This window comes from Apodemus sylvaticus, chromosome 5 (assembly GCF_947179515.1).
Source record: "Apodemus sylvaticus chromosome 5, mApoSyl1.1, whole genome shotgun sequence".
NCBI lineage: Eukaryota > Metazoa > Chordata > Mammalia > Rodentia > Muridae > Apodemus > Apodemus sylvaticus.
Genome location: NC_067476.1, coordinates 32,997,421 through 33,019,449, shown reverse-complemented (window position 1 = coordinate 33,019,449; position 22,029 = coordinate 32,997,421). Strand labels below are relative to the sequence as shown.

At 44.4% G+C, this 22,029-nt stretch overlaps 1 protein-coding gene across 4 annotated transcripts in view; it reads right to left on the bottom strand.

The window, feature by feature from the left end:
* The window catches only part of Fmnl2 (formin like 2), a 261,419-nt gene that overhangs the window by 5,415 nt on the left and 233,975 nt on the right, over window positions 1-22,029 (bottom strand). For all 4 annotated transcript variants that reach the window (XM_052182485.1, XM_052182484.1, XM_052182482.1 and 1 more), the window contains exons 15-25: window positions 21,344-21,550; window positions 15,226-15,350; window positions 14,222-14,424; window positions 12,401-12,635; window positions 11,231-11,299; window positions 11,041-11,121; window positions 9,663-9,792; window positions 7,146-7,309; window positions 6,217-6,318; window positions 2,678-2,776; window positions 1,565-1,688 (exon numbers count right to left, since the gene is read on the bottom strand). In XM_052182485.1, the coding sequence (XP_052038445.1) occupies window positions 1,565-1,688; window positions 2,678-2,776; window positions 6,217-6,318; window positions 7,146-7,309; window positions 9,663-9,792; window positions 11,041-11,121; window positions 11,231-11,299; window positions 12,401-12,635; window positions 14,222-14,424; window positions 15,226-15,350; window positions 21,344-21,550 (1,539 nt within the window). The remainder of the gene's footprint in view (window positions 1-1,564; window positions 1,689-2,677; window positions 2,777-6,216; window positions 6,319-7,145; window positions 7,310-9,662; window positions 9,793-11,040; window positions 11,122-11,230; window positions 11,300-12,400; window positions 12,636-14,221; window positions 14,425-15,225; window positions 15,351-21,343; window positions 21,551-22,029) is intronic.

Genomic DNA, 22,029 nt, shown 5'->3' with positions numbered 1-22,029 from the left:
TGTTCATTTTATAAGATGTCCTGGGGTATGGAGGACGATTTCATTCTTTTGTCTTTAAGGCAGGAGCTGAAATACACTCTAGTCAAGGATGACCTTTAACTCCTAATCTTCCTTCCCCCAACATCCTCAGTTCTAGGGTTACAGAAAGGTTCCACTATGGCCTGCCTGTGTCCTTTGAGTTCTTAATTATGAAGTTGGGTGCTTCCCTAATCTCAAGTTAATCTTGGTGTGGCACTTAGGTGTTTACCTTCATAGAACATGCAGAGTAGAACTTCCCGGTGCACAGAAGGCAGAGAAGTAACTCACAAGGGGACTCTGCAAGCCACCTCACAGTGTATGTTTACACCATGTGCTCTCCATGAGAAGAGACTGCCATTTTTTACTAGCCACTCATTTATGCTTCTTTAATAACAGCCAAGAAATCCTTTATTGACATCAAAAATCTAATCCCCATATCTACTTAACTTTCCTATATGGAGAATAATCAAAAGCGTCTATGGTTTTAGAACCTTGTCATGCCTATTCACAATTTTGAGTTAGCAATGAAATGAATTGCAATGGATCAATTATATTTTTGAAAAACTAGAATTTGGGAAATATGAATAGCCACATATTAAGGAATGTTTAGTTCTGATGTGATAAGGAGTAATAAATATGGTTACATTTTGGCTTTGTTTTGTAAGTATTCATCCTCAACTTTAAAAGATACATACTTAAATATTTCCAAATGAGGTGATAGGAAATGCCTAAGGATCTGGGGATTGGATGCTGAGGAGGAGATCAGTGGCACTAGGTGTACATTTAATAGGACTGACATCAGTTGCTTACTGTAGAGATAGGTAAAGAACACCTGCACATACATCATATAACTGTCTATACTTTAACAGAGTTTTAAACCTTACCGTAAGAGCAAAATGTCTGAAGAATCTTAGCTGATAAACAGCATTCATGTGGAAAGGACATTGAACAAAAGTCATTTACTGGTAAATAGTCCAGTCGCCTAAGTTACCACCCTCATCAGTAAGAGGCAATATAAAACCCCGGAGAACTAATTCAAGAAAAATATTAAGCTAGAAAAAGACAAACAAACCTAAAGCTAGGTCAGCTGATATTCATCCCCAGTTCTGAGATAGAACCCTTAAGATTCATCCAAACAAAAATATTAACTTCCTGTTGGCTTTGTTACTTTGAGGATTTTAAAGAGCATGCCAGAGAAACCCACATTAACTGTTAGTACAGAGAATGGATTCTCCTCATTATTTCTATTAGGCAAGCAAATAGGAGAGGCCACAAGGAGGAAACAGTGAAGTATAACGAATCAGACCCATAGGGAATCAATCAAACAGGGAAGAATACCTAAAGGTCCCCACAGAATGGACAAGATTGTTCACGGTGTTGGATTGCAAACAATATCAGAAGGTACTTTTAACCCTAGTTTACAATCTTGCTGCATAATTCTACATCTCATTAACCTAACTAAAGAGCTTTCCAACTGTTGCCAAAAGGAACCACTTCCATGAGGCTATGTGATCACTACAGATCACAAAGACGAAATACCCTTTACCTGTGATAATGTCTTCAATGGCGCCATCTTTTCCCTCGTACACATGTCTGTTATCTTTGACTTGTCGCCTTCTTAATTCTGCAATTAACTCCTGCTGTTGCCTCTTTGATTTATGGGAAGGGGACTGAAAGGAAAAGCAGAGACTGATGTCACCAGTACCCATCCGGACTTTAAAAATCCCCAAAGTGTACCTGAGCTTCATTGACCAGCCACAGACAACACTACAGACACTACCATCCCAACATTCTGCTTACGTGCCAAAACTTCAGGAAGCTTCTGGAAAGGGAACAGAAACTCTATGCTATGAACACACACAACACAGCTGGGCAGCAGTGTAAAGAGTATGTGTGTATGTCTGCGTGTGAAGGAGTAATACCTGCCTTGTTGTGTGAACGAGTAGTTGACTTGCCAACGCCATGTCGTTACGGCTTTGGATTATGAGTATCCAGCATTTATATGTGGGTCTGGCCAGCAAGCTCAGGTCCTCATGCATACACGGCAAGCATTTTATTAACTCTCCTCAGCCTGATAGGTCTATAGCTAGAGATAGCTGATAATGATCAGAAACTCCTCAAACCTTGCAGCAAAACCCCGTGACTCTTCATGATCTTTACTCAACAATGGTGTCCTTCAGGAAAAGCTTTGTTCCAACCCTCCTAGCGAAGACTATTGGCAAAGGTCAGTGCCCTTGGATACCAGGGATCCTTTCCAGGTTCAAGGCCCTGGTCATCAGATAATCTTATATGGATTTTCCCCCCATGAGACAGGGTTTCTCTGTAGTTCTGGCTATCCTGGAACTCACTCTGTAGACCAGGCTGGCCTTGAACTCAGAGATCCGCCTGTCTCTGCCTCCCAAGTGCTGGGATTAAAACTGTGCGCCACCACGGCCCGGCCTGGCCGTATAAGGATTCTGAATATACACCTAAACTCTGACCTCTGTAAACTTGACGAGGCTTCACAAGCATGCCCTTTCATTCCAGAAGCTGTTAAGCAAAGTCATGAGGTTTTTCCCACATGCCACCAAAGGCAGCGGTCAGGACCTTGCACAAGCTAGCCCATACGGCTTTCGACGTGAGCTTCCCTCGGGGCAGTCTCAGAAGCATGACGTCTTACCTTCGGGCCCTGCTGCTCCAGCAAGGCTTCTTGCTCTAACAGTTTTTCCATCAGAGCTTGTTCCTGCTTTTTCCTCAGCTCGTTTTCCTCTTCTGCTTGCTGGGAAATGCAATTTTAAAATAAAGAAAACTGAAAATTACATAAATGGAAATAATGATGGTTAAGGTTTCTTCAAGCCGTTATGGCTTGAACTGAATAGTTTGGGAGCGGCCGTAGAGGTCAGAAGCCCCTTCACAAGCAGGCTTCTCCGACTCGCTCACCGTCTCAACCTGGCAGTCTTCAGACGGCCTCTTTCTTTTGTTTTCTTTGTTGTTGTTGTTGTTGTTGTTTGTATGTCTTGTTTTTCGAGACAGGGTTTCTGTGTTTCTCTGGCTGTCCTGGAACTTACTCTGTAGACCAGGCTGACCTCAAACTCAGCCTGCCTCTGCCTCCCAAGTGCTGGGATTAAAGGCATGTGCCACCACTGCCTGGCAATCTCTCTCTTTTAAAACAATCCTATTTGCTGAATATATGTACATGTGTCTGCTGCTTTTGTTATGTTTCCTTAGCTCCTAGGAGGGAAAAACTGTATTAATTTACCAATATCACTTAATTCCCCATAATGCACCACGATCAACACCATGCCAGAATGTTGTTCAACATCCGTAGGACAATGAAAGATTTTTGTAACATCACCATGCAACCTCGCCACAGAAGCTAAATGATCACAAGGATGAACGGTAAGGCAAAGGAGCACAGTTGCAGACAGGCTGGACCACAGCACCCCAAAACTCGCTGTGGGCACATGTCCCAGCTGATGTCTAATCTCAGCATTGCCCAGGTGAGCTCACAGTCTCTACATATGGTTTCTCTTCTGACCTTAGGCTTGGAAATTTTCATGTAAAATAATGTGATTATAGCCAGGCAGTGGTGGCACATTGCCTTTAATCCCAGCACTTGGGAGGCAGAGGCAGGTGGATTTCTAAATTTGAGGCCAGCCTGGTCTACAGAGTGAGTTCCAGGACAGCTAGGGCTATACAGAGAAACCCTGTCTCAAACAAAACAAAACAAAACAAAACAAAGAAATGTGATTATAGTACGGCAAAGGGGCCTCCTGGGACATCTCTGCAGCTCACTAGCGTGACTAGTGACAGGGAACTACAGCTACCAGTTAACAACGCTGGAAGGCCGCAGGCTCCTCAGCATCCCATCCCTGGGCACCCTCACACCACAGAGGCGCTCCTCGTCCTCTTAGCTTCTGACAGGACACCATGATTAAAGGAGGTAACTATTTTAATCTGAATAGGCCCAGAAGTGAACCTTCAAAGCCATTAACCTCTGCTTGTTTTTCAAAAATGTTTCTCCTTATACTTCCCATGTTTTTTTTTTTTCTCAAAACTTTCATAATCTGCTAAAATCCTTTCCTCCACCAGTATGACCAATGTTAAACAGAGAGAATACCAGGTAATAGAGTTTGCCCTCAATATCTGTGGATTCCCCATCCATGAGTGTAATCAAATATAAATTAAAAATATTCAGAGGCAGGCGGATTTCTGAGTTTGAGGCCAGCCTGATCTGCAACCAGGTCTATATTGGCTGCTCTTCCAAAGGTCCTGAGTTCAAATCCCAGCAACTACATGGTGGCTCACAACCATCTATAAGGAGATCTGATGCCCTCTTCTGGTGTCGCTGAAGACAGCTACAGTATACTTACATATAGCAATAAATAAATCTTTAAAAAATATTCAGAAAAATACATCTTTACTAAACAGGGACAACATTTTCCCATTTCCTAAATTATAACTTACAACTCATATCCTAAATTATAACGTATTCCTAAATTATAAATTATATCTATTTGCATAATATGAACAAAGTAAATTGAATGAATTCATACCCCACAGGCTTATATTTTTAATACTCATTCCCTAGTTGGTGGGTCTGTTTGGGAAGTACCTTAGTCACTTTTCTATTGCTGTGATAAAACACTTTGACCAAGGCAGCCCTTAGAAAAGAAAGCATTTAATTGGAGGTTTGCTTACAGTTTCAGAGGTTTAGTCCAATTTCCTCATGGGGAGGAACATGGGGACGGAACAGCATAGCGATACCTGAGACCTTTATATCCTGATCCACAAGCAGGCAGGCAGGCAGACAGACGGATGGACGGACGGACAGACAGATTGAGTGTAGTATGGGCTTTTGAAACCTCAGGGCCCATTCCCAGTGACACACCACTTCCAACAAAACTCCACCTCCTAATTCTTTCCTGACAGCTCATCAACTGGTGACCAAGCATGCAAATATATGAGCCTATAGGGGCCAATCTTATTCAAACCAAGACAGGGTTAGGAGGCGTGGCCCTGTAGAAGGAGCTGTGTCACTGGACTTTGAGTTTTTGTTTTGTTTTGCTTTTTTAAAGATTTATTCACTTTATATGTATATGAGTACACTGTGGCTATCTTCAGACACACCAGAAGAGGGCATCAAATCTCATTATGGATGGTTGTGAACCACCATGTGGTTGATGAGAATTGAACTCAGGACCTCTGGAAGAGCAGTCAGTGTTCTTAACCACTGAGCTATCCCTCCAGCCTGACTTTGAGGTTTGTTTTGTTTTGTTTTTTGTTTTGTTCTGCTTTGTTTTTTTCGAGACAGGGTTTCTCTGTGTAGCCCTGGCTGTCCTGGAACTCACTCTGTAGACCAGGCTCGCCTCAAACTCAGAAATCCGCCTGCCTCTGCCTCCCAGAGTGCTGGGATCAAAGGCGTGCGCCATCACCGCCTGGTGACTTTGAGGTTTTGAGACTATTTTCCATCATCATGAACTCTGGAGCAGTAAGAGCGATTAAACTCTTACTTTTGTAAGCTGCTTTGGTCATGGTGCTTTTATCACAGTGATAGAAAAGAAACCAATACAATTGGTGTATGTGTTACAAGCAATCTAGAGACAAAATGTACAGGAAGACATGCAAGTTCTACGCAAGTAAACATAGCATCATTGTATGTGAAGGAATGGAATATCCTCAGAATCGTATCACCAAACCTCTGAAACCAAACCCCATTGGTACTAAAAGGCCACAGTGCTTCCTAGGCGCTACAAGTTTCTAAAAGTCTTCCTTGTCATCCTTTCCCAAAAGGGACAATCTCTGGAGACAATTTTTCTTTCAGTCATGTGCTTTTTCAACATCATGGATCGTGTCCCAGGATGGGTCCAGATTGAAAAGGAGAAAGCAGCTGTCTTACACAGCACTGTCCTTCATTCCATAATACTGAATGGTAAGTCTAGAAGTCTCACAGCTTGGTCACATCTTATGCCCATCGCCTTGCTTGTGAGGGTCACCAATAACAGGGCAACAGTGGTAACAGAGCACCTCCCCTGCGCCAGGCAGAGAGGCTTCATGGGAAAATGAACCATCATGGCCTGAGAGGGCAGAGTGTGATCACTGAGATCTCCTACCCAAGGCCAAGGAGACCTCTGAGAGGCGTTAGGTCACAAACACTTCTTGGGGAGGGCACCTATTGGGAACGTAGAGAAGAAGGCTAGAGGGTGTCCTTGTACTAACCTTGTAGGCTTTCACAAATCGAACAAAGACGGGGAAGAACACCGAGGGTGGAGTTGTCTTGGGATTTTCGCCAAAGTACTTCACCACATCATCAAAGGCATCCTGGAAAGAAGCAAGTTTTTCTTGCATCTCATTAGTTCCAGTACTAGGACTGCATGCACTTGGCCACACAACTAAAACAAAGAAGCTAGCCCATGGCCCCCATAGGAGTCACATCACTTCTAATACCTCACTAGTATAAGAGTGAGACAAAACAAATCATCTCTAAGACCTCCTGCTGTTTCTTCCCCATCTCTCCCTCTCTCCCTCCTCTCTCTCTCTCTCTCTCTCTCTCTCTCTCTCTCACACACACACACACACACACACACACACACACAGAGCTATTTCTTCCATCAGTTTCCTGAAACCACAACTCCTTAAACCACAATGTCAGGAAGGATCTTGGAAGCAACTCTGGCTCTAAATCCCAACTCTTTGATTCATACTCCTTGCTGTCCCCATGAAAAGGGACAGTCTCTTCTGTGTTCCACCACAACCCCAAACCAGGAGCTCTCACTGTCTGCCTCCAGTTCCCCGTCCCACTCTATGCTGACTCTAGGATGTGCACTGTACTCCGGTCAAAGTTTGCCTGTGTATCAGAGGTCCCTGGAGTGGCAGAGAATCAAGTCTTAGAGCTACAGAAACCGTAAACTCTAGGGAATAGAGACCTGTGCTAGAAGCATTCAGGAAAAAGGGGAAGAGAGGACTAATAGAGAAGAACACAAAAGGTCCCACTTGGAAAAGGCACTTTTGAGGACACTAAGAGGAAAATTAAACACTAACAACATAGAAGCTGACCCAGCAACATGAGACAAACACAGCGTTACTTTCCCAGCCCAGAGCCTGTGCCTCAGGCGGCCTGGAAGGGCAGGCGCACTGTCCTGGGCTACCTGGGCGATCTTAGCGTCATCCTGCAGTTTCTTCAGCTTGCCCTCGCTGTGGAGAATGAAGTCTTTCAGCAGTGTGTTGTGGTCATGCATGGTGTACTCTCTCTTGGTTAAATCCATTCCCCTCTGCAGCTCCTTGACATCCAGAAGAACGTTCTCAAGGGACACTGAGGGAGAGAACGCAACATGTCGGGAAGCGTCTACTGAGAGGAAAGCCAGCTCCTGAGGAGAGTTCTTGGAACCTGGCAAGGCTGACTTAGGACCTTGCAGAGAGTTGACACCTTTAGTCACAGGTAGCCTTTCACATGAGTTATTTAGGAACTGCCACTATCAGATACAATACATTCTTCATATGCACTAATCCTGCTCTTTCAGGAGGATACTTTGCCAAGGAGGAAAAGCAACATAAAGAATTTCTGTAGCCTGCCATTAAGTCACACAGTTCAGAGACAGCAAGGGTCTGGGGGAAAAATCCCAGCTTCTGCTTCTTGTGCTGAAGACCACGGCTCCACCCGCATCCAGCCTATTGGATTAGACGTAGGTTCAAACTGACCCAACTTTTCTGTTTCCCCTAGCCTACTTATTCTGGATGCTTCTGTGCTCCTGTAACTGTCCAGCAGAGGGCAGAATTTTACCTGTTGAACTGTAATTGCATAGAACACCAAGACGCAAGACAACCTTGGACAGCTTTTTTTTTTTAAAACCCTTTCTTGATTCAAAGAATTTGGTATAAGCCTTGCAATAATGCTACCATCCAGAAGTGGGCACACTCCTCCCCTCTTATGAGCCTCTCTCCATAGAGAAATTGGTTTCATTTTGATTTCTCTGTTACTCAGCTCTGAACATGGACGACTTACCAATCAGTGTGGTGTGTTCTCCCCTGACTAGACCTGCACTATTATGTCCCTGGTGCTTCCCCCAGTTTTGACCCCATAATATTCCTGATAGTGAGAAGTGCAGAGAAAGCACTCAAAACTGACCACTGACCAGCAAAGGAGCCGTCCGTCCTACCTGATGACATTAAAGGCAGACATGTGTCAGACAGCCTGGGCATCAGTTCACCCAGTAAGCAGGTCAGTCTGTATTTTTCTCACAGCCTTTTTTCAAGGGGAAATTTCCTCACCAAACCACCTGTGCCACTACTTAATAAGGTAGAATCTTGCTATTTAGTCTTAATTGGAGTTCTACTTAAGAACCTTAATTTAGGCAAAGGAAAACCATTCCATGATGCTAGCTGCAGAAGTGAGCTCTCAATGTGCCTACTCCAGCCTGGCTGTAGCCATAAAACCTGCGGTTCTCACTCTACAGTGGCCTCTACATCATCTAGTCTAGCCACATTATACTTTCAGTCATTCATTTGTTTATTTATCTAACCTCACAATCCAGTTTGCTCAAGTCTGAGTGAATCATGTCATCATATAAAAGCCATTATACCGGTAAGAACTGTATAGATTGCAATGGGCCTACATATTTGGCATAAGAAAATTTGACAAATCTATGGGTGTGTAGGGCAGAGAACTGTTAGAATGCTGAAGCAATAATCATTTCACTTGGCTAAAAAATGTCATAATTGCCATATAGACTCAGTAAGTCTGGGGTTGCTTCAAGAATCTAGTAATAGTTTTTAATGAACACTAGGTATTGATGGTTCAGTTTCAAGTTACAACTTGAAAATAACAGCTTATCACTAACTTTGGGATAAATTTATATACTGTTCTTATTTTGACACAGATATTCTTTTTTTTTTTTTTTGTTTTTTGTTTTTTGTTTTTTCGAGACAGGGTTTCTCTGTATAGCACTGGCTGTCCTGGATCTCACTCTATAGACCAGGCTGGCCTCAAACTCAGAAATCCGCCTGCCTCTACCTCCCAAGTGCTGGGATTACAGGCATGCGCCACCACCGCCCAGCGACCCAGATATTCTTATGAGAAGACAGTACATTATCTATAATACAACACTGAGAAGTCTTGGGTTCTGGTCCTGACTTTATTACTTCCCCCAGGTCATTACTGGCTGGGTCTTGCACACGATAACATCTACAATCAGTCTCAACGGTAATATGGGATTGCTAGTATCCTGCACAATCTAGTTGTCACATATAATTTAAATGAGAAAGTGTTAACTGCCAAAGCAAATAGCAACCAAGAAACACTGGTAGTTTAGATACGGTGTCTGCAAGTGGCACAGCTGAGCAAGCGGAATGCCAAAAAAGCAACCAAAGGATATCTCAGTCAGGACTGGCTGTCTTCATCATCATATCCTATCCATTAGTGACAGAACAAACAGGGTGCCGGATGGGCAATGGAAGAAGCACATCTCAGTCTTCAGAGAGAAGACACTGACAGCAGTTACCAGACCTACATTTAACTGCTCAGGGCTGGTTGGTACCATTACAACACATTCCAGCCCAGGACGGCTGACTCTATGATCGCGCCTCCTACAGCGGCTTCTAAAGAGTATTATGGCTTGGAATGACTCCCTCGTTATGATTTTAAACACCCAAGGTAACACTAACAGTACCTGCCGCAGCTTTTTCCACATAATGAAGCTCATTATAAAACAGAGTCACTTGCTGATATTTTTCTTTTACCACATTTGATATGTAGTGCAACAGCGTTTGCTTCCGGTCTGTTGACTTCGTGTCTAAGAGCTGGAAACCAAAGGGAACATGGGTTAGGTGGGAGAGCAAGGCACGCGCATCCCGAGTAAATAACGGAGGGCTGGAGGCCGATGCCCAGAGGAGACGCGAGAGTCAGTGTGCTCTGTAGAGAACCAGCTCACTGCTGCTCAGATAGCCTGAGGGTGTCCTGACAGGATGTGCTAAATGCCAGGGTAGCCTCTGAGCTAGGAATGTTTCAGACATTCATCTTGCTTCTAAGAATTGCCCCGTCCCTGCATCTGCTACCCACGCATCTCCCTAGCTCTAAGGAAGAACACAGAGATGGAAGGTGGAGCCAGCGGGTGTGCTAGGCGGCTCCAGAGGCAGCAGGTCCCTTACTCGCTATCCAGGACTCTGATAGCTGCCTCTCTCTCTGTATGTCCAGGTATTCTGAATCTGTGAACTTTACCAACCTGAGACAGAACTATTACGAAACAAGCTGGCCTTAGTACGGACATTTTCTTGTGACTATGTGACACATAACCCCATGAAACAATTACTTGCAAAGCACGACATAAGTACTAGGTATTATATGTGAACCTGTCATGATTTAAAAGTTAGGGGTTATATTTATGCTAAATCCACACATTACACTACTTTATAGAAAGAACTTGAACATCTGAGATGTTTAGCATCCTTGAAGATCTTGGGACAAATCCTACATAGATATTATTGATCAGATTATGATTTGTGTGTGTGTGTGTGTGTGTGTGTGTGTTATGACACTATCAATTAACTATGTCTTCCCTGACTTGGAAGCCACACTAGGCCTGCACAGCCTCGACAGAATGCAGGAAGGATAACTTTGCAAGGGTCTGTACTTTGTCCATGCAGAAAAGTAGAAATTAAGTATACATGTGGAACTATATTCTATTTTTTTCTAAACAAAATTATCTATTTGTCTGAAAAGTATACCCAATTTAGTTTAAATGGTTCCCTCTATTAGCTGTCTTCCGAGTCATTTTCCATCACCCTGGAACTTGAGATTATTGCAATAAAATGCAGTATTTATAATTCAGCTTCTTGAGAAAAGATTCCTAGAAATGGGATACTGGGTAAAAGGGTCGTTCCTGCCAAATGGTGTTTCAGAAAACGTATACCAACTCAGCATCCTGCAATAAGAGGATCTTCCTCCGACCCACTTCCCAACCCCTCCCAGGATAGGAACCCTCCCTCCACAACTTGATCTCTGCAGCTGTAAGTCCTTCAAGGATCCCGTATTCCTTTTAGTTCACACACCAGATCTAAACTCTGAAGTTTAAATCCATAGACTGCTCCTCGTTTGCTGCTATTCATATAGTTTCCGAGGGCCAAGATGATCTGGAAAAAGAGAGAGAGAAAAGAAGGATTCATCAGGACAGCCCCCGGGTGCGGGAAGGCCGCCAGTCAGGTCAGCTCTCCATGAACATAGCAAGAAAACTGCACTTGCCTCCAGGATTTTCTTGAGCTTTTGAGATGACTTGATGGAGACAGATGCTGCTATAATTGCGTGAAGTTGCTGGATTCCAATGGGAAGAAGAAAAGACAGGGAAAGATGGTTAAAAAAAAAAGGCAAACTGGCTGGAAAGTAAAAGCTATGCCTTAGGTGACGCTAGCATTACATATGCTCTTCTCAAAAACTATTCACAGTGACAAGTACGTGGGAAACCGTTCATCTCTAGCCAACCCGTAGCCAGTGAGATTTCAGTAGGAGTGACTAGCCTCTCTGGCATAATCCAGTTCCCTGTGCACCACCTCCACTCATACACAATTTATACTTTTAAATCAGCGAAGATGTCCAAGCGCGTGAAGGATGGGAGGGAATGGAGAGGCAGCCATGGAACTCTCTAGAAGTTCTCTGAGCATGCTTTGAACGAATATGCCGCTGGGAGCAGTAACTGAGATTTATTTTGAGAAACAGAACCAAGGACAAACTGATGCTTTTGATATCCCTAAGACTCCACCAGACGAACACGGGGCATGAGATGACTGATTATTCTTTTGTTGTTGTTGTTGTTGTTTTATTTTGTTTTTTGAGTCAGGGTTTCTCTGTGTAGTCCTGGATGTCCTGGAACTCACTCTGTAGACCAGGCTGGCTTTGAACTCAGAAATCCTCCTGCCTCTGCCTCCCAAGTGCTGGAATTACAGGCGTGCGCCACCATGCCTGGCTCTGACTATTCTGTATTTGTCCATCACCACAATCTACTTCAGCATAGGGCCAAAGAAGAAACATCCTCTAGCAATGTCAGTGGCTCCTGGGCATGGCTCGAGCCTATGGCTCACTTAAGATGGATGCTGAGTTCTTTTTAGGAATGAGAGTCAACCGTTCTAGTCTTGCCAATGAGAGCTTGTTTTTAGTGTCTTCTGTACTATTGCTACTTGAAACACAGAAGATACCCACAAACACAGAAGACAGTATCCTTTTGGGAGAACTGTTATATTCCTAGACTTGGATTCACGAGGCGAAAACTATAGCTTAATTCCAAATGTAATCTAGAAAGTTCTGGAGAGACTCTTTAGAACCCATATTGCACGGAGTGTCGCTCACAGAGATGATTAAGAATGAACGGCTCTACCTTTGTGTGCCCCTCCCCTCCCCCGCCAGAGCTGGTCAACTCACAGGAGTCAGCATCTGAATGCTCTCTGTGAAGTTGCCAATGAAGGCCATGATGGTCATCTTCTGCATGAGCCGCTCGATCTTACTGAACTGCATCATGAATCGGTCCTCATCTGACAAGTTCTCCAAGGGCTTCCTCTCCCGCTCATAGAGTCGGAGCACTTTGACCTCATTCTCAGTTGGCAAGAACCTCATCAAACATTCAACAAAGTCAACCGGGAGTGTCTTCAAGTCGAACCTGAAACCAGAGTAGCCGTATCAGTGATCTGCGCCCATCCGATCCAGCTCTTCTCCCACTAAGTCAACAGGCCCAGGACTCTGACAGCTGTCCTGTGGAAGTCCCACCATGGTGATGGTCCCAGCTGAGCACAGTTGTCCTGATACCCCAGACCATGCTCAAGGTTTGGTGCTTTTACCTGAGGGCTCCCAGGTAGCTTTAGCCTTTAGAAATCAAGAGTAGAGAACAGCAGACAGAATTTTAATGCTGGAACACAGACTAGTCTGCATGTCCAAGGGACTGTGAAATAATTCATAGAGAAAACCCCTGCACAGTTACAGAACATCTGGTATATTTTGAAAAATGTTTCTGAAGTTATTTTACTTTCTCTAGAGACAAATTCCTGTTTTAGGGGTCTGGAGAGATGGCTCAGTGGGTAAGAGCACTGACTGCTCTTCCGAAGGTCCTGAGTTCAAATCCCAGCAACGACATGGTGGCTCACAACCATCTGTAATGAGATCTGACGCCCTCTTCTGGGGTGTCTGAAGACAGCTACAATGTACTTACATATAATAAATCTTTAAAAAAAATTTCTGTTCTATATGGATAATTTTGACGTAGGTATATACATTCCTTGAAGGAATATCAGGTCTAGGCAAATGTTTGCTCAGTTTGAAACAAGTATTTGCTTAATTCTATTGTACTCTCCAGACAATCTTTCCTCAGAAAAAAAAAAAAAAGGAAACAAACAGGAATTGTCCATTCATTAGTATGGCAAACAAGATATATGAGATTATAAACGAGACTGCATAGCACATTTCAATACTGAAAATTAGAAAAGACTTCAGAAGACTATATTATATTATGTCTTTGGCTAAAGACACAAAAATTAGAGCAAATAATTTCTTAGAGTTAGGTAAGATTATTAGTCAAAAACTATAAAATATCAAATTATGAAAAATTATTTCCTAAAACAGCATTAACATCATTTTGGCTACAAGAAAATTGGGAAGATTTTTCTAACAAGTAAACAAAGCCATTACCTCCTGTACAATTTATAAATAAATTGGGGGGAAAAAATCCTTGTTTAAAATGACCGGAAAGTACTAAGATCACAGAATTTCCATTCCTGTTGTCATGGACTAAGAGCTGTATCTGCATCATGTCTGCGGCTGGCATTGGACTCTGTCATTCCACAGATGCCATCAAATGTGGACTCAGCAAGTCTCCAGATCCTCCAAAGCTGGCTGCCATCTCTCCCTTTATTCACGATCTGCCCCACTCAGCTCTTTTACGTGGGCCCTGTTGAAGGTCTCTACATATGACCAGAACAAGACAGTAACGCTGTCCCAATCCAGACCTTCTTGTTCTGAACTGACAAATGACAAGAGGGTCTGACGCTGTCCTGGGTACCTTCTGGGGCAGTGCTTTGGGGTTAACATCTTAGTTCCAAAGCAAGGAGAGCTCTAAAGGGGGATTACCAAGAGTTCCTCCATCTTGATGCTTGGATTTTACCGCACCATTCTGTTCTCTGCTGACCTGTAACCTATGTTCTTCCTTAAGCTGAGCTTGCTCAGGTTGACTTGCCCAGGATTCTGGAAACTTACACATGGATAGCTTTGCATATCTCGTCGGCAGACTTTCCGGCTTTCCGCAAAGTTATAGCAAGGTTTTTGGCTCTATTTGCTTCTAATAATGTCACTTTACTTGATCCCTTCTGTGTTATTTTCTGTTTGCTTGAAGAAAGATCTATGGCAGGACCTTGGGCTTTCGTTTTGAATATTTCTTCGAATTCATCCACGTTTAAATCCTAGAGAAGGAGGGCATTGTCAAATTGGATCATACGTTAAAATTAAGTCATCGTTCACTGTCCCTTAGCAAAAGTCTCATCATTTAGGCATTCCCTTAAGGAAAGGCCTCCCATAATGCTGAGTGTTTATCCCTGCATGGCTTGCTGAATTTTTCCTGTTTTTATTAGAGTTCTCCTATCTCCTAGTCAGAAGTGAATGTCCAGAGAACTACTGATTCTCACAATCCAATTCAATTCCATTGCTTTTGACAATTGATTTACATAGATATATCCCGCAGGCTAAGTCCATGAAGCCAGATGGTCAGTATAGTTACCAATTCCTTAACCAGCACAGTTCAAAAGTCTGTCTATGTTCTTATAAATTAAAGGGCATGGTTGTGCCAGACATGTAATTGGTGGCAAACACTTTTTTTTAAAGATTTATTCATTTATTATATGTAAGTACACTGTAGCTGTCTTCAGACACTCCAGGAGAGGGCGCCAGACTTCATTACGGATGGTTGTGAGCCACCATCTGGTTGCTGGGATTTGAATTCAAGACTTTCAGAAGAGGAGTCGGTGCTCTTAACACTGCCACCTCTAAGTGTTTAACTCTGGTGCTAAACACTTAAGATATTCAAACTGTTATCTTAATTTATTAGGCATAGCTTTAGAAACCTCTTATAAAAATCATGTCCATTTTAATTTTTTGATAGTGCAAGCCTACTTCTTCACACTGGAGTACAGAAACACAACATCCCTGATGCTTGCCAGCAAGCCTCACAGTCTGCACCTCTAGTCTAAAAGCGAGGAGACCGGTACCTCTAGGATCCGCTCATCATCGATTTCGTTGAAGACGGTGCCGTTGATCTGACTGGGCTTCAGGGCAACCCAGTTAAACACTGGCATTCGGAACTTCGTCTTGATTGGCTTCTTAATTTTCACAGCTGAAGGTGTCAGAGAAAAGCAAATTAAGTCCTGTCTAAAACCTCGTAACCTTGGGGAACATTAAGACAACAGTCCTTGCAGATGACACTTTAACGCTGGAGGAAGACGGCAAGAGGCACCTGGGTGGTGATACACACAGAGAGCACCTGGACTCGGCCAGAGCCATTCAAGGTCCCCATCCGGGAGCCTGACACTGGAGTGTTACAAAAGCTGTCTAGGGGCTGGGGATTGAGTTTATTTGGTTTAACTGAGGCCATTAAACTATTGCTTTCTAAGATACAGTATGAGACAATGCGACTAGAAAGCAGAAAGGAAAAACTGCCCTGCCTTTTAGTCCTCGGATATATGTTTATAAATAAGCTTTACAGGATGGTGTGAGACTGCAGGGAGGAAGGACTGCCTAACCTGCCAGGAAGGCACATTCCTGTGGGTGACTGTGAGGAAGGGACTGCACTGGCTACTGAGCCACTTCAAATAGACCAGGAGCATCAATGGCCTGTATCAGAGACCAGTGGAGACAGAGGGCCTCCGCAGAAATCACAGTGCCCCAAAGGAGTCCGTTATCTAGACATCATCATCAGTGGCCTTCTTAAATGGACTGAAATAGAGAGGCTTGGATCTACTATTTATGGGCTAAAGGGTATTACTGCCTCTCCTTTTAAAAAAACAAACCTAAAAGATAACGCTTTACCATTCTATATATTATTACACATTGTAAACAAGGCTTTCCAAACCACTTAGCTATATACACCCCTATATAAACCTGTCCAGGGCCCCCACCTGCCCACTATGAGCGTCACTGTTCACCATCATTAGCAGGGAAGGGGAGAGAAAGTTAATGCTTTGGGATAGAACACAATAAAGATGACGGGAGCTTTCTCTGAAAAGCCCCCTGCCTCCGTGGATATTTACTGCAAAAGGATAGAGCTAATGCCTCTCATTCCTCCAGAGTTACCAAGGCCATAGGACGAGAAGGAATGTCATCAGATAAATCCACACAGAAGCATGCAGCAACACAGAGACACAGCTTTTGCCAAAACAGGCTGTTCTATCACCAGACGTGGCACCATTATCAACAGTGTTAGATTCCTGGTCACACTTAACGTTTGGTCTACACTACCCAGGAGAACCAATGACCTCGACAGGCAAAGGCTTTCTCTAATTGACCCTTCATCCAAAGAGTGGGGGGCTGTGGTAAGGGAGATGGTGGAGGAGGTATTTTTTCAACTCAAGTAAGGAAAAATTTCCTGACTTCAGCTAGGAAATATAAAGTATGGCAGACAGCAGGGCCTATAGGTGTCGAGGACATATACTGTGACCCCAGGACTCAAACTAAAGAAAGTAGCTTTAAATGGGTGGTTATTCCACACAATAGAGCCAGGGGCAGTGGGAGGGTCCTGGTAAGGTACGGCCAACCATTTCCCCTCATTCTCCTGATTTCCTTAGAATACAGTCAGAGTGGAAAAATTAGTACTGACTATGAAAACTGAACGCTAAGAAAGAAACATTCCTCTATCTAAGGGAAGGAGTGGAACACGGCCTCTGGATCCGAGGCCATGCCTGCAGGAGGTGTACAGATTCAGCTGAAGCACATGGGCAAACCTGGAGTCACAGTCAGCCAACACCCAGACTAGCTGGAGACACAATGTCAAATGCAGTGGTTCGAAGTAGGACGGGATGGAGAGATGTCAAGGCACGGGGTGACCGACAGAACACACGGGAAATACTCAACACGCTTGGTGCGGAGCGACCTACAGAAAAGCTTGATTGGCCCGTCTTTTGCGGAAGCAGAAAGAACAGAAAATACAAAATATATAGATAGATATTAGATACAGTTAGAGTCAGTGGCCCAGCAGTTCACAACACTCTCAGCATAGAGCTTCATGCTTTGTGGACACATTTCAGCAGCACAAAGCCAAAAATCCATTCTCCTGCCTGTGAAGACTCACTTTGTGCTTTTGTTTATGTTACTGTATCCTCCCCCACCCCCCGGGGAGAAAGAGAAAACAAAACAAAACATTTCATTGTAAGGGACCCAAGCAGCCATAGTGAACTGTACTAGCTGTCCCATAGGCTACAAACAAGGTCTCAATAACACAGGCTCAGCCACAGTCAAACACTGAGAGGATTCGAGCATATCTTCTCAGAGCAAAGAGAAGGCTGCCAACCAGCTGCACAGGCATCCACCTGTGAGGATCACGAGGGCCGCAGACCACACAACTCTGCGCCATAGAGTTAAAACACCCCCCCCCCAGTCAAGGAAGTAGAAAATGCCTTAATCCACAGGTGACCGACCTCAGGAAAGGAATCAGATTGGTCCGTTTGACTTGAAGATGTCTTCAACTTGACAATGTGAGTGACTATATCACATCATTAACATTTTCTTTAAGAAATCTATAGAATTTTTTCAACTACAGATACACTATGGGACTTCCTCCTGACTCCCTGCTGTGTCCTCTCTTGCCCACTGCAGAGATGGCTAGATATCCTGTCATGGTGGGTCTACCGACTAAGGGTTTTTCCCAAAGTAATGGGAAATTACTTCTACTGAGATAGCCAATGACCTCGACGGGCAAAGGCTTTCTCTAATTGACCCTTCATCCAAAGGGTGGGGGCGGTGGGGTTGCGGTAAGGGAAGGGTCTTTTCAACTCAAGTAAGGAAAAGTTTCCTGACTTCAGCTAGGCATAAAGTATAGCAGACAGCTCTGTCTCTTACTTCTGCTGAGATATCCTGATTCTCTCAGGCCTTTCGATTCCAGAGAGAAAATCATTGGTCACGCAAGGAGAATATCTGACAAAATTAGCTTCAGTTATGCTGAACTGGAAGCGGAGTTAAGGATGAGTAACAGGGAGATGAAAGGCCTCGCAGAAAATGCCAACTCCCAAATTATGAAACACTTAGGGCTTTGGAATCTTATGAAACAAGACATACCTTATAACTATTGGCAGACACTTAATGAGATGAGAGGACTTTTTCAGTCCCACCTACGGTATTCTACTGTGCACAATAACAATGGAGACATCTACCTGTGAGGCTCCTGGGCGCAGCAGGAATCAGCTGAGCACAGAACTCTGCACCATAAATTTAAAACACCTTAGAGTTAACAAAGTTAACAACAAAATGGCTGCAAGGGCTTAATACAAAATGGTTGCACGGCCGTCCAGAAGAAAGACACTTCGGACTCGCAGCCTCGGCCCGCAGCCCACTTCCCTGCCAATGCCATCATTGGGCTAATTTAGCTCATGTGAAAGCAAGCGGATGCTCGACTGCAGGTTAGCAATGGAGAAAGCAGCAGCTCCAGGTGAGGCGTGGTAGACGCATCTCACAGAGAAGGCTCATCTGGAGCTACAAGGAAAGCTTAGTCAGTGACCCAGGTGCGCAAGACAATGGTGGCATCCATTTTGGGTCACCAGGCATGACCCGGTGACAGAGCAGACACCCAGAGACCACATGAGGCCTGTTATTTACATTCAGAATCCAATAGCTCCATGGTGACTCGCCTCCACCTTTCCTCTTCGGAAGCAATAAAAGTTCTAGAAGAAAGTGGTAAACATGGAAGATCTTGAAGGGTAAAAATAAGCCACAAATTTACCAAGAAATTGAAAAAGGATCTCTGGATCCTTGATAACTTTACAGATGTTGCTGCTACAACAACAGTAGAATCTGAGGTGGGCAAATCTGCTTTAAGAAACTTTTGGATGGCCAGGCTGTGGTGGCGCACACCTTTAATCCCAGCACTTGGGAGGCAGAGGCAGGCGGATTTTTGAGTTCGAGGCTAGCCAGGTCTACAGAGTGAGTTCTAGGACAGCCAGAGATACACAGAGAAACCCTGTCTTGAAAAAAACAAAACAAAACAAAACAAAACAAAACAAAACAAAGAAACTTTTGGATGGCTGAAAGGGTTGAGTCACTTGGAGAAATTATCTCCAAGGAGGTTTGGGGGCGTGGGGGAGCAGAGAAAGCTTGTGAGGAAAGCCTTGGAGGGACTGAGAAGAAACCTCTAAAGACTGTCCCTTAGGCTGGGATACTACAGAGAGCTCCACAGCCTTGGAACCAGAGCAGGGCTTCTCCACCTCCCTAATGCTGAGACCCTTTAACATAGCACCTCGCGCTGCGGTGACTCCCTCCCCACCCAACCCTAAAATTAGTTCATTGCTACTTCATAACTATACCTTGCCTAGTCAAGAATCATAATGTAAATATCTAATATGCAGGATATCTGATATGTGGCCCCTGTGAAAGGGTTGTTCGACCTCCCCCCTCAAAGAGGTTGTGACCCCCAAGTTGAGAACCGCTGAACTAGAGGGTAGCAGCAGGACAGCAGCTCACAGTAACTGAGAGAGTTGGAGAACAGTGAGACCTAGTGTCACAGAGTCAGACAGCCACCTCAGAACAGAGCTAATTGTATCACAGGGACAAACAGCCACCTTAGAACAGAGCTAATTGTATCACAGGGACAGACAGCCACCTCAGATCAGAGCTACCCAGTCTCACAGGGACAGTCACCTCAGATCAGCGCTAGCCAGGATCACAGGGACAGACAGCCACGTTAGAGCAAAGCTACCTAGTAGTCCAAAGCAGCAATTCAGAGCAGTGCTAGTGTATTGGTTCCTTTTTTAGTTTGTTTTCAGTTTGTTTGTTTGTTTGTTTCTTATTGTCAACTAGACACAGGTTAAGAGTCATCTTGGTAGAAGAAGCATCAGTTGAGAAAATGCCTCCAGTAAGATTGACCTGTAAGTAAGATGTGAGGCAATTTACTGATTACTGATTGATGTAAGAGGTTCCAGCTCATTTTGAGCTATTTGACTGCTAGGTCCTTGTACAAGAAAGCAGGCTGGGCAAACAACGGAGAGCAAGCCAGTCCACAGCATTTCTCCACAGCCTCTGCATCAGTTCCTGCCTCCAGCTTCCTGCCTTGAAATCCTGCCCTAGTTTCTCTTCATGATAAACTGTAAGCTAAAATAAGCCCTTCCCTTCCCAAGATGCATTGCTTAGGGTGTTTATCACAGCAATAACCAAAAGCAAACTAAGACTGTTATACAGTATCACTAGGAAAGTCTCCCAATAGCAGAGCTGCCTGGTGTCACATGGTGGCAGCCTCAGAGCTGGAACTCAATGTAACAGCCACCTCTAAGGGGAATTGCTTAGTATCCCTTGCAGGGATTGCTACCTCCAAGCAGGGCCACCAATTATTACAGAGAAAGCTACCCAGTAGCAAAGGATTCCAACCTCAAAGCAGTTACTCAGTATCACAGGACAGGCAGCTCAGAGCAGAGATCCCTAGAGCACAGGTGATAAACCCAGCACAGTGCTACCCACTGTCACAGGGGCAGGACCTCAGAACAACTCCAAACGCTCAGCGACACTCTGAAATGGCTCAGTAGTAAAGAGTAAAATTTCATTTGCAAGACTCAAAAATAGTAACTTATTTCAAGGCTTTGGAAGAATTCCCTTCCTTTCCCTCCCCTGCCTCTTCTCCTTCCAGTAAGGTAGGGCACACCCTTACCTCCTGACAAGCAGGAGGACATGAATTATTTGGAAGCTTTTCAAATCATAAAAAAAAAAAAGTCACTGTTGCTCCCCCTTGAAGCCTAAAATTACTCTGGCAAATCCTGACACCTACAAATGCTCAGAAGACATGCCTGCGACCCTGCGCCCTGTTCTTCTCTACAGATGACACTCCCAACAACTAAAAAAAGAATAACTCTCAATTTTAGCACCTAGTTCAGAGCTTCGGCCACTGCAGGTAGAGACAGTGGAAATACTAGATGACAAGGAAGAGTGTGACAAATGCTACTCGGAGGATTCCTGCCCTAGTGTCTCTCATGTATGACAATTTCCCCTTTGCTGTCTCCGTTAGCAGGAATGTCCTTCTAAGGGACATGAGAAAGATCCAGCTGCTGAAAGAGCAGCTTTAGCTCTCCAGAGAGAGCGCGAGACATCAGGGCTCCACACACAAGTGCCTCCTCCATTTCCACCCTGTGTTCTCACCTGCTAATCCTGAGTTGAAAACTACTGTAGGTGAAGAAGTCCCAGGCAGTGGGGGTGCAGAGGGAGGTGGGGGTGGGGGCAGAGGAGGAGCTGGCACAGTCTCAGCAGCAGGACCTGGGAGTGGAGGGGGCGGAGGGGGCGGGGGAGGGGGTGGAGGTGGTGGGGGAGGAGGTGGGGACATAGGTGGTGATGCTGGTCCGTTTTGCGCTGGAGAAAAGAAACAAAATGTCACAGGCATATAAAGCATAAGAAAACTGCTCGTCAGGTAATGTTGGCTAGATCCTGTCTGCCCACATAAAAGTGGAACCGATCTCTACAAGCATTCTGTGGTATAGACTCACACACACACACACACACACACACACACACACACACACACACACACGCACAAACTCACACGCACGCACAAACTCGCACGCACGCACGCAGGCACGCGTGCACCACTCAAACAGAACAATAACAAACAAATACAATTTTTAAATGAAATTTAAAACAAAAAAAGCACAAAAAAACAAAACATAACAGTCCTTACTGAGAAACCGGAAACTATTATTAACGTAAGTGACATGAAAAGTCAATCTCAAAATACAAACTCTTGTTGTAATCTATCGTATCCAATGCATGCGCGGGTGTGCACGTGGGCACGGTGCCCGCAGGGGCCAGAGCATTCCCTCTGGAGTAGGCAT